We start from the raw sequence: 12,536 nt of genomic DNA on the forward strand, positions 1-12,536 counted from the left end.
AATTCTAGTGTTTATATTCCTTTACCATGTATAGATGTATTTTGTCACCTGCCTAGATTCACCAAAAACCCGGAATTATCCGCTTCCGGAATCGGATCCGAAATTGTAATTGTCTTTTCACGGCAGCCATTGTCATTGTGTTCCAATGTTGTTTTTGTCAGTCAGATACGATTTTACTCGTATTAACACATTTTTTGTCGGCGATTTTCTGTATATAGCTAGCGGTTGAACTAAATTGACATCGCTGTCATGAATAATAATGATTAAAATAAGTTTTGAGATCGTTGATTTGGAGACTTTGGCGAAAAGGTTTGCAAAGCTATTTTTTATTTTCTTTCAAGTGGAACTGAGACTACTATAACTGTGATATAGTTGTCTCAGTGTGGAAGGCCCGTCGGGCGTGGCTAGTAACCAATTCGAAAGTGGAAGGTCGCGGACCTCGGACCTGCGCTAATTTGAACCCCTGCCTCCAAATTGAAAAGATACGAATTTCGTCTTCTAATTTGAAATTGCCGCCAACAGCGTGGACAGTTGAACTTATTATATAATAGACTACTGACGTAGTTGTACTACGTATTGACGACAAACAATATTTCTACGACTTTTGCCATTTGGGAAATCTTAACTACTTGTCTTAAAAGATTTTCGGCGATTAAATATTTCGTACAATTGTTTTTTGACATCTTAGCCAAAAGCACAGGCGATAATAAAACTACATAAGAATTCCTAATGAGCACTACTTCCTATGTGCAACTTCAAAACTTTTGGGAAAATCGACGACCATTTAACGTTTTTATGGTAATATTTTTTATATTCTAGAATAAAAAGTATTAAAAAAGTGTTCAATTAGTTATATATAAACATAGTAGCCAGCTAGATAATAACAATGGCAAGTATTTCAGCATTTTTTGGGTAGACCACAAATCTAGGGTGCTCGCATAATGCAGATTAACTGCATAAAAATAAATACACAAAATTGTAAATATTCAATATCAGACATATATGGATATTTTATTTTTAAAAATATTAAGATGTTCAAGGCAAAAAATTGGAGTAAATGAATACAGAGTTAGGAGTTGTTTACCCTATAGGTAACATTAAGCTAAAATTAGTTTTTATAGAATAGAGAATGGAAACATTGTGCCAAAAAGACAACAACCCAAACAATGAGCAGAAACATTAATTACCTTTGATATATTAAAGATTTCAAAATGGCCCACTCTGTGTTAACTTCCTCTATATCCATGCCTGACCTTATTAAGGTGGACTTGAGATTTTTCTTTACAAGATGAATCTCATGGTCCCCGTACTCTAAAATGACAAAAAAAATTATTCATTAAACATGTTAAAAAATGAGAAACATATTTTTGCTTGCACCATAAAACACAATTTGCTTATAGACTGAGATATTGATGATTACAGGTATTTATTTAATTACTTATTATAACCTGTACAATCAGAATTAAAATTCAATACATATATAAGTTCGTCATATACATGGAAATTTAAATATGCAGTTCATATTCACATTCATTATTTGTAAAGCAGTAATTACATTGTACATATAAGAGTAGTAACAATTGTCAAAAATCAAAACAGACATGTCAAGATAAAGAAAACCAAAAATCAATAAAGCAATCTTAAAAATATTTTGACTTCTAAATGTATGTTTTTAATAATGATTTATTATTCTACATGTATACCTTTAAATTTAACATGAATGTGACAACCGCTACATCAGTTAGAATTTTGGCAAGTCCTTCAGCTTTTGGATTTTCATGTGAAGCACTTTCTAGGTGAGCTTTAAATCCCCTGTAACCTTTGATAATAACATTTATTGCTCTAAGCATGTGTGGCATCCAACGAGTTCCTCCTACACGGGTTGGAAGTATTTTCGTCATGTTAAGTGCACTGAAAGCTCGTTTTAAGGCTTTCTTCTGTTTGGGACCTCTGCGGTACAAGTAGTAAAGACCTGTAAAATAGTTATTTGAAAATTTGACTTAAGACATCTTCAGTAAGACAAATTTATGTAAATAAATTTACATGATTAATAAATAAGGGTACAATGTATGCCATGGTGTATATGTATAAATTTTTGACATTAAATTGCTATACATCAATGCATGACATACATTGCATATGCATAAATGTAAAATATAATAAGCTAAATGCATTTGAATTGAATGAACTAGGACTTTTTAATCATGATAATTATTAATTGTTTTATTGCCAAACATAACAACTTACCAAGAAGAAGAGTTGTGTATGGTTTTATCATACAATTTAGATGACTTAATATCATCCTTAAAGCTTAACTCAACTCTGTGAGCCAAGCAATGAGTAACAACTATTTCTGGGTTTTCTCTTTTCATCAAAGCAGCCACACCATTTCTTATACCTGAAAAAAATATGTCTTTAAAACAAACTTTTTTTGTAACATTACATTGACATTGTACATTAAATTAATTTTAATCATATACTGTAAAAATGTTTTAATTCCTTTATCATGTTTAGAATTTTTTCAAATTCTATATGTTTACCACGGTCCATGTTTACTTTAAATCAATATGAAGGTCTAGATTGAGGTTCTTTCATTACACATGTTTCAGTATAATATTCTTTTAATTTTTTAGGTCATTTGTCTTTTCTTTATACCCATTATTTTGTATTCTTTATATTATATGAACATGATGAATGAAGGATTTCATGTTTATAAACTAGTACATACATACACTGTCACACATATAGCTACAGAGAACATACACATATTTGCTACGCACCAAGCACACTGAGGTGAAAATAAATAACTGTATCTACACCTCATTATTTTATCTATATGGATAAGAAAATGTGGCATGAGTCAGAGTGTCAATGAGACAACTCTCAATCCAAGTCACAAATTGTAAAAGTAAACCATTATAAGTCATAGTACAGTCTACAACATGGATACCATTTTTTCTACTGTAAATATAAAAAAGAAGATGCGGTATGATAGCCAATGGGACAACTATCTACAAAAGACCAAAATGACACTGACAGTCATTAACAACTATAGGACACCGTACAGCCTTCAACAATGAGCAAAGCCCATACCAACCCCATCCACATTGTATATTACATAATAAATAAATTAAAAAATAAATTTACCTTGCATGTTTGATGCACCGTCTGAGCAAAAGCCAATAAGTTTACTCCACAGTTGGTTGGTATTGTCTTCTGAATTTTCAAAGCAAACAGCTTTCATGTAATTAAATATGTCCTGAGATCCTGCAGATTCAGCAGTACCCAAATCTAAAAACTTTTCAATTATCTTTCCATTTTGGGCACTTCTTACCCACAATGACTCATATTCATCCCCCATGAAGTCAGATGACCCATCACAGGTGAGGCTCAGAAATGGTGTTTTTTTCAAAAGGTCTCTGGTCTCATTTCTGGAAACACAGGCTATATTTTTGACAAATTCACAGGCCTTTTTGTCATTCAGGTAGCTATTGCCAACATCAAGACCTTTAGCTTGATCCAGTTTACATATAACGTTATAAGTTTTAAAGCTTAGATAATGTTTAGCAACAGCATGGGCATTACGAAAGAGAATGCTAAGTCTGTCATATTCAGTTTGTTTTATAGAGTTAATGGCCTTTGCAGCCAGTGAATTCTGAGGAAGTGGCCTCTCGGCAACAGATGTTGCACTGATGTGAGGCGAACTGACTTCATGATTTTGGATGGTGTCAATCCTAAAATTCGTACACCCAGATACGAATTTCCCTCCCTTTCCCTGCTCCTTACAGTATGTACAATACATAACGGAATTCTCATTATCATACTTGAGCCAGGGACGACCGTCCGTCCAATGGATTTTGAACTCTCTGACGCGCTTGTCCTCGTATTTTTTCTTTGCTTCTGTAACTTGGTCAGAAGTGCGAGACGGTCTTTTTGGTGCCTTTCCAGGTCTCGCACTATCCAACCACCTCAACAATGAAGCCATGTAACGATGTAAAATTATGTGTGTACTTTTATCTTTCGATATGAAAACAAAACTGGCACCACTTCTTCATAAAATTAACGGTAACCAGTCACCGAGGTCGTCCTAATAACCAATCGTCTAAATACACAAGATGTCAAGTGGACAGTTACGAATTAATGTCTTCCGATGCAAAAATGAACATTTTTTTTTTATTTTCTGTTATGATTATACTTTATTTAGTTTATGCAACACAAATAAACCAATAACTACCGAAATTTGAAATTTTGAAAACACGTGGTACTGACCGTTTTTGCGCTTTTTTTATTTATTTTGAACAATCGGTTATTAGGGAGACCGTAAAAACTGGTTTACGCTACTTTTGCAAGGAAGTGAGTATCAGTTTATTGATCTCGATGGCGTTGTATTGACACATTCGGCAGTTAACTTACGGTAACGATTAAAAAAATGCACACAGATATGCACTAGCATGACTAGACCGGTCGGACTATCGGCAGTGTACTTTTACTAGTCCGAGCTTAATTAAACTAGACACGGGCTTCGGGCTACCGATTAACGTCGCAGACTGTGTTTATGTGTTACATATTTGTTTTTCTCTCATTATTGGTTCATTTATCAGGCTGTAAGTTTTCTCTTTTGAATTGATTTACCTTGCCATTTCCAGGCTTTTTATAGCTGACTGTGCGGTTTGGACTTTGCTCATTCTTGAAGGCTGTACTGTGACCTATAGTTGTTACTTTATGTGTCATTTGGTCCCTTGTGGAGAGTTGTCTTATTGGCAATCATACCACATCTTCTTTTTTTTATAAACAAGGGTTAAACTTAAAGCACCTCCACTATGGCATGGGGCATAAAATAAGTTTATGAGTATACATACATGTACATTGTACGTAACATTTGTACATTTGTAAATCTAGAATTATATCAAGGTTATAACAAAATGCACCCAAATTTTCTTTAGAAAAAGAGCAATAACCCTTCAAGTGTTGTCTGATTAAATTTCTTGTTAGAAAGCTTTTGACATGGTGAACAATTTTACTACTTTAGTTTTCCCAAAACTATAATTATATTATTTTATAGATATATTTTAAACTTAAATGATATCTCTAGGTTGTTTTTTCCAAAGCAATGTCTCAAGAAACATATGTGCTTTAATAAAAATAAAGATTATAGCTAATTTCCTAATGCATGAAGGGCAAGACTTTTTTTACTTTGTTTGTATATTGTACAATAGTAATTTAGATAACATCCAATTGCTTTTAACCATTATATTTACAGGTTTACGTTTGCCTATATTTATTGTATGAAGATGTCAGTCTTACGTTGTACAAAGCTTGGGTAAACGTTTCAAAATCAAAATTCTACGCTACAAGAAATTAGCTGTAAGATGAACATTGAACTACTGTCACTTAGCATGTTTAGGGAAAACATAAAAAAAATAATGAAGGATAATAAACTTAATTCAAATAGTTTGGGGTGGGGGTAAAAATTGCTGCAATTTTTCTTTAATTGAAATGATTTTATACTTTCCTGTGGTCAATCTATTTTTCCCAAATTAAGTTAAGAGGAGAGTAAGGGGGTCAGTGTTTATCCTACATTGAACTTTTGATTTCGACCCTAATCATGCTAATTCTCAATTGTTGTCTTCTGCTTTTACCATATAAAATTGAGAAAGGAAATGGTGAATATATCAAAGCGACGACCACCCGACCATAGAGCAGACAACAGCTGAAGGTAACCAATGTGTATTCAATGTAGCGAGAATTCCCGCACCCGTAGGTGTCCTTCAGCTGGCCCCTAAAAATATGCATACTAGTACAGTGATAATGGACGTTTGAATTATACACAAGAAACTAAAATTTTAAATCATATATTTACTTAGCACAATGTTTTCTGTAATATATACATTGTATGTTACCTGTTCTTTTACTTCTCTTACTTCTTGTAAGCATAACCAGATATGTCCACAGTGGTACATGTAGCATGCTGCATTATCTGATAGAAGAACAACGTCTTACTTTAAAGAAGTTGATATTTATAGTCATTATAAAATTCTCAAGAAGTGAAGCCACACACGACCAATCCTGTTTCACAGATTCTAAAACATGGGTGAAAATTGTATGCTGAAAAAGAAATGCACAAGACAATTTTTATAGATGTAAATTGATACTGAATTCATTCCAAATAAAAGACTACATGTACATTTATTTATATTCATTTCATAAGAATCTATTCCATTAGAATCTTAAATCAAGGAATTTTTTGTTTTTATAGTTAGTGTGATACATGTCAGAACACAATGAAAAATTATATAAAGTTCCAATTGATCATGTTCTATATATATAAAAAAATTGCTAAACAGTCTCAAACTCAGAACAACCTTATACATGATTTACAAATAAGCATATTTTGGTTTTCCCGTTTGAATGATTTTACACTAGTAATTTTGGGGCCCTTCATAGCTTGTTGTTCGGTGTGAGCCAAGGCTCTTTGTTGAAGACTCCAGTTGGTATTACTTATTGTGCAAACAGATTGTGGGGACAGAGACAGCATATTGATTTACCTGAAAAAAACACATCTCAGTGATATCATAATCAACTCTCCTTCATTGGCATTGTCCACGGCTGGTTCATGGATAGTCTGGCAACCTCCATGCAGTCTGAGGTCTGTCAATGCCGCGGCGTTATGTCTTCATTACATTCAGCGAGCTTTTGTACACTTTTATCCTGATTACATACAGGATTAAATCCCACATGAATGGGTTAAGACAGACTTATACTGCCCTTCATGTCTGGCGGGACCATCTCGTCTGCCATTTGTTATTGTGCAGACTACGCGCCTTTTTTTTAAAAGAGGTAACCAAGCAAGGGAGATAAACAATACGGTGAATGATGCGTTTCGATGACTTTACTTTAGTGAATAACATTTTTCAAATAAAAATTTCCAAACTTTTTATTCATTGAAAGAGAAGATATGAATCAACTGATTTCAAATATAAAAAAAATTGTGTGCTAGCATCTGCTGTTTTATACAGAAAATCAAATATATCGTTGTTGACCTACTTCATGTACTTTCAATGCCATTACACTGTTGTATATATGCGGACGGCGAATGCATTCAACTTATTTTTTTCAAGACAAATATGGCATACATCGATGTAAGACTATGGTTTTGTCACTTTTATAAATGATTAACTTTTTCATATATGTCTAGAAATGTGTCCTAATAATACCACATCAGCATTTGTAACTCCTACATGAGAATGGTTACACTGGTGACAATTTATTGTTTTCTCTGGTATACAATGATTATCATTTTCAACAGTAGGTTACAAATTTTACATAGGTTACAATGGTTACTCTTTCTTTAAAGATTTTATCAAAAGTACTGTTTTATTTGGTTACAACAGTAACATACTTTTATTTAGGTTACAATTGTTACTCTCTCTTTAAACATTTATGAGAAGTTCTTTTTTTATCAGGTTACAACGGCAACACTGTAACATAGGTTACAACGGCAACACTGTAACATAGGTTACAACGGTAACACTGTAACATAGGTTACAACGGCAACACTGTAACATAGGTTACAACGGCAACACTGTAACATAGGTTACAACGGCAACACTGTAACATAGGTTACAACGGTAACACTGTAACATAGGTTACAACGGTAACATAGGTAACATGGGTTACAACGGAAACATAGGTTACAATGGTAACATAGGTAACATAGGTTACAATGGTAACATAGGTAACATAGGTTACAATGGTAACATAGGTAACATAGGTTACAATGGTAACATAGGTTACAATGGTAACATAGGTTACAACGGTAACATAGGTTACAATGGTTACTCTTTCTTTAAACATTTATCAGAAGTTCTGTTTTATCAGGTTACAACGGTTACACTGTTACATAGGTTACATTGGTAACATACTAGTAGGTAACAATGGTAACATGGGTTACAAGGGTAACATAGGTTACAACGGTAACATAGGTTACAATGGTTACTCTCTCTTTAAACATTTATCAGAAGTACCGTTTTATAACACTAGGTTACACTTTAAATAAGAATCTTGAAATTTCTTGGTTACATTGGTTACATTGGTTACAATGGTAACATAGGTTACAATGGTTACTCTTACTTTAAACATTTAAATCAACTGGTTACAATATTTCTTGTTGTTCCTGGCTTGAACTATAGCTTTCAGTTACTGGGGGCTAGTGTATTTAGTCCTTTTGTCATCGTTTTTTCTTTTGTTGCTTTGTCTTATTGTGATGAGTCCACGTAAATTTTTATTTTTTTTGTCAGTTTGTTAATTATTATTTTGATTAGATATAAGACTTGGTTTTTGCGAGTTTGAATTGTTAACCTTTGTCATGGCAACGTCTTTCAATAGTTTTATAGATTAGTTGCTATGTACTTTATTTGTTCAATCCTCAAAACTGTATAAAGACTAACAGTTGCTTTAATTCATTAATTCTCAGTTGGATACTGGTCTCATTGGGAATCTCACCACATTGCAGCATTTGTAAAACTCATTTCGGCATTTTCCTAAGGGTGTATTTTGCACCGTCCACTCAATCATTGTCTGCCATTTTTTTAAATTATTGTAAAGTTTATATGTAATATCATTTATTCACAGTTGGATACTTGTCTCATTGGGAATCTCACCATTTGCAGCATTTGGTCATTGACAACTAGTTTCCTAAGGGCTTATTTTGCACCTTCCACTCAGTCATTTTCCACCAATTTTTAAATGATTGTAAAGTTTATATGTTAAAATATCTGTTGAAATAGAAGTATGTCTTGCCTACTTCAAATTTTGAAAAATAAAATGCAAATATTGAAGAATAACAATACTATGTAAAGTATGAAAAATACCCCAAGTCAATACAGTAAATAATTTCCGAGATATGAGAAATATTTATGTGTCAATGTTCATCCAACATTTGCAACTAGACAGTTTTCGGCAGCAAATTTCCAGGACTCAAGAATTTCTGAAATTCATATCAGATCTTTATGAATAAACTGTTATCACAGAGATATGGCTTGCTTTTTTGTAATTTCGATAATGCAAATGTTGATATTAAAATAGCAACAATTAAACATGCAAGTTTTGCAAATATTCAAAGTCAATAAACCATGGCTAAAGGTTCATGGCTAAACAATCTCCATGGAAATGAGATGTGCCAATGCTAATACAACTGCGTACCAAAAACCATTGACTTATCATAAGAAGTTCCCTTTAACCAAACCTAAACATTAAGACAATAACAATCAAAACCAAGCAGTAAACTAAAACTCACAAACCAAAGGACATTTTTATCAACAGTTATAAATAATAGTTAAGAAACAACACGAATTCCACTAAAAACCAGGAGTGAAATCAGGTGCTCCGGAAGGGTAAGCATTTCCTGCACAGTATATGGCACCCGTTGTGTTATTTCTTTGTTCAGTTCGGTAATGAAGAAAGGTTATTATGACTGAGGAAGAATATCAGATATGATTTCTGACACACTTTTGTCATAATGGCCAATTAGCTCATGTTGGTGACTGTAAAATTTCTCGAATGATGACCTTTATTTGATTGATTCATAGCCCTGTCTTAGCAACTTTCGAGAAAGCAGTATTCCTCGTTCAACAAAATCAACGTACATGTACTTTGAGCTAGTTAGAGTAACAGATCAATTGAGACACATTTACTCAATATGCTGGTGCCACTGGGATGTTGCTACACAAAAATGGAAAGTTGACTATAGGAAAATTAAAATCATCGCGTTTGTCATAAATTTTGGTATTCAACCCACAACCGACCGTATCACAAACTAATACATGAAAACTAAGCAAAAGTCTGAAAGTCAATAGACCATTGTAAACTATGTTACCATTGTAACCTATGTTATTGTTGTAACCTATGTTACCATTGTAACATATGTTACTGTTGTAACCTATGTTACCGTTCTAACCTGATAAAACAGTACTTCTAATAAATGTTTAAAGAGAGAGTAACCGTTGTTACCTATGCTACCTTGTAACCAATGAAACCAAGAAATTTCAAGATTCTTATATAGGTGTAATCTAGTGATACTAAACATGCTAAAGGGTAACCATTGTTACCTTATAACTGGACTTGATAATGAAACATGTTGATCAAACAGTACTCCTGATAAATGTTTAAAGAGAGAGTAACCATTGTAACCTATGTTACTGTTGTAACCTATGTTACCGTTTTAACCGATGTTACCGTTGTAACCTATGTTACCGTTGTAACCTATGTTACCATTGTAACCTATGTTACCATTGTAACCTACTAGTATGTTACCGTTGTAACCTATGTTACCATTGTAACCTATGTTACTGTTGAAACCTATGTTACCGTTCTAACCTGATAAAACAGTACTTCTAATAAATGTTTAAAGAGAGAGTAACCGTTGTTACCTATGTTACCATGTAACCAATGAAACCAAGAAATTTCAAGATTCTTATATAGGTGTAATCTAGTGATACTAAACATGCTAAAGGGTAACCATTGTTACCTTATAACTGGACTTGATAATGAAACATGTTGATCAAACAGTACTCCTGATAAATGATTTAATCTAATGCAAGTATTGTCACTCAGCATTTCCGTATTTGTTACTCTTGTTACCTATTGTAACCATTCTCATGTAGGAGTTACAAATGCTGATGTGGTATTATTAGGACACATTTTTGGACATATCTAACAAAGTTCCCAAAATTTCACCATATTCCGTGTTTATGGACTTATCAGTTTTTATTTGATTTGCCTCTTACACGGACCTGTACTTAAAAGGTCTTATTACCTCTCTAAAGAACAGCTTGCAGTCTTCAATCCTATTAATGGTAAAAAAAGGATAAATTTTGTAATTTAGCCACTTTGGTAAATGATACACAGATAAAGTCAGACGGAAGTAACTATTTTTGCGCCAGTTTTTTTGGGTTACACTAATGACTGGACCGAATGACAGGACCGAATGACAGGACCAAATGAAAAATGCTAATAACTTTTTCATTTCTTAAAGGATTGATCTCAAATATGAAATATAATAAGATTTCATCATTTGATAAATAGATTTAAGAAAAAAAATAAAAATTTTGGTATCGGTCCTGTCATTCGGTCCAGTCATTAGTGTAACCCAGTTTTTTTCTATTGAGTCATATTTTCCTCCTTTCTGGGAGCACCCGAAGAGTTGTCACAAACCAGTTTAAGGGAGCTACCATTTGATATTTATGGGGGGGGGGGGGGCTAGGATGAAAAATTGTGTCCTGCCTTTTTTTTATTTGTAATCTCTGTCCTGCCTTTTTATTTTTCAGTCTATTCGGTCCTGCCTTTTTTTCTTAGCTTATCCTGACTTTTTTACAACAAATGTCATCCTGCCTTTTTTTTTTTGCCAAGTTACTCATCCTGCCTTTTTTTTTACTCAAAATCCTGTCCTGCCTTGTTTTTTTTAATTTCATCCTAGCCCCCCCCCCCCCCCCCCCCCCCCCATAAAAATCAAATGGTAGCTCCCTAAGCTATTGTGCATAAAACTTTTCGAAGAGACACGTTTAAATCATCGTAAACACTTTAAACAGGTCGGGACCACTACCTTACAATGTATATGGAAATGCATAAATTAGCATACTTATGTTCTCGCACATGTAATTGTTTATTTACATGTGTCGCAATTTATTTTTACCTAGTTTTTTTTACCAATCCAGTAAATGAGTCACAATGACTACGTGTTTACAATCAACCAAAACACGTGTTATTTACTGAAATACAACACATTTTTTCGTGCAATGCGGGATTCACAATTTCGCTTAGTTTTTTTATTTTGTGTATCCTCATTTATAGTTCGTGATATAAAGTATTCGTGTAATATTATTTGGATGGGTACTATTACTTAAACAAGTAATTTGACCTTTATTACGAATATTTGTAATATAGACGAGTAGAAAGTATTATCTCCCTTTAATTAAATTGTTTCGACTATTACATCTATGTTTCGGCAGACATAGGCAAGTTAAAAAAAAAAAGGAAATTTATCAAATAAATAATCTTTATTGCAAAACATCTCGCAAAACATGAATTCCTGGCGGGTTAAAATGCAAACATATTAGTACAGATAAACAAAGCAAATAAAATTAAAAACCAATTGTTCAGAGAACAATTGAAGGTCTTTCCATCAAAACAATGTATTTTGATATGAAAAGTTGTGAAACTAAGTTTAAAATGTCATTTCAATCGTCAAATGATAGCTCCTAGTAAGCTGATTCCAAAAATATATTGTTTCCATACATTTTTTTTTAAATAAGGGAGATAATTTGTTACTTCCGGTTTGAAAAATGTTACTTCCGATTATATTTGAATATTTACTTGACACTGATTCCAAAAATATCTGGTTCTATATACTTTTATATTAATAAAGTACAAAAAAATAGATATTTCCGGTTTAAAAAAGGTCACTTCCGGTTGTTTTTTACAAGGTTAAATGGTTTGATACCTTTTTCTAAAAGTTGTATATCTTTATCATGTATACATAT

General features: G+C 32.9%; 1 protein-coding gene across 1 annotated transcript; it reads right to left on the minus strand.

Moving 5' to 3' along the window:
• Positions 1-1,763: 1,763 nt before the first annotated feature.
• On the minus strand, positions 1,764-3,847 carry LOC143051613 (zinc finger protein 862-like). The gene is made up of 3 exons (XM_076224511.1): positions 3,148-3,847; positions 2,248-2,398; positions 1,764-1,972 (listed from the first exon to the last, which is right to left on the minus strand). Exons 1-3 carry the CDS (start codon positions 3,800-3,802, stop codon positions 1,903-1,905), a joined length of 876 nt encoding a protein of 291 aa, XP_076080626.1. The 5' UTR covers positions 3,803-3,847; the 3' UTR covers positions 1,764-1,902.
• Positions 3,848-12,536: the final 8,689 nt, after the last annotated feature.

The sequence above is a fragment of the Mytilus galloprovincialis genome, chromosome 11 (assembly GCF_965363235.1).
Source record: "Mytilus galloprovincialis chromosome 11, xbMytGall1.hap1.1, whole genome shotgun sequence".
Classification (NCBI taxonomy): domain Eukaryota; kingdom Metazoa; phylum Mollusca; class Bivalvia; order Mytilida; family Mytilidae; genus Mytilus; species Mytilus galloprovincialis.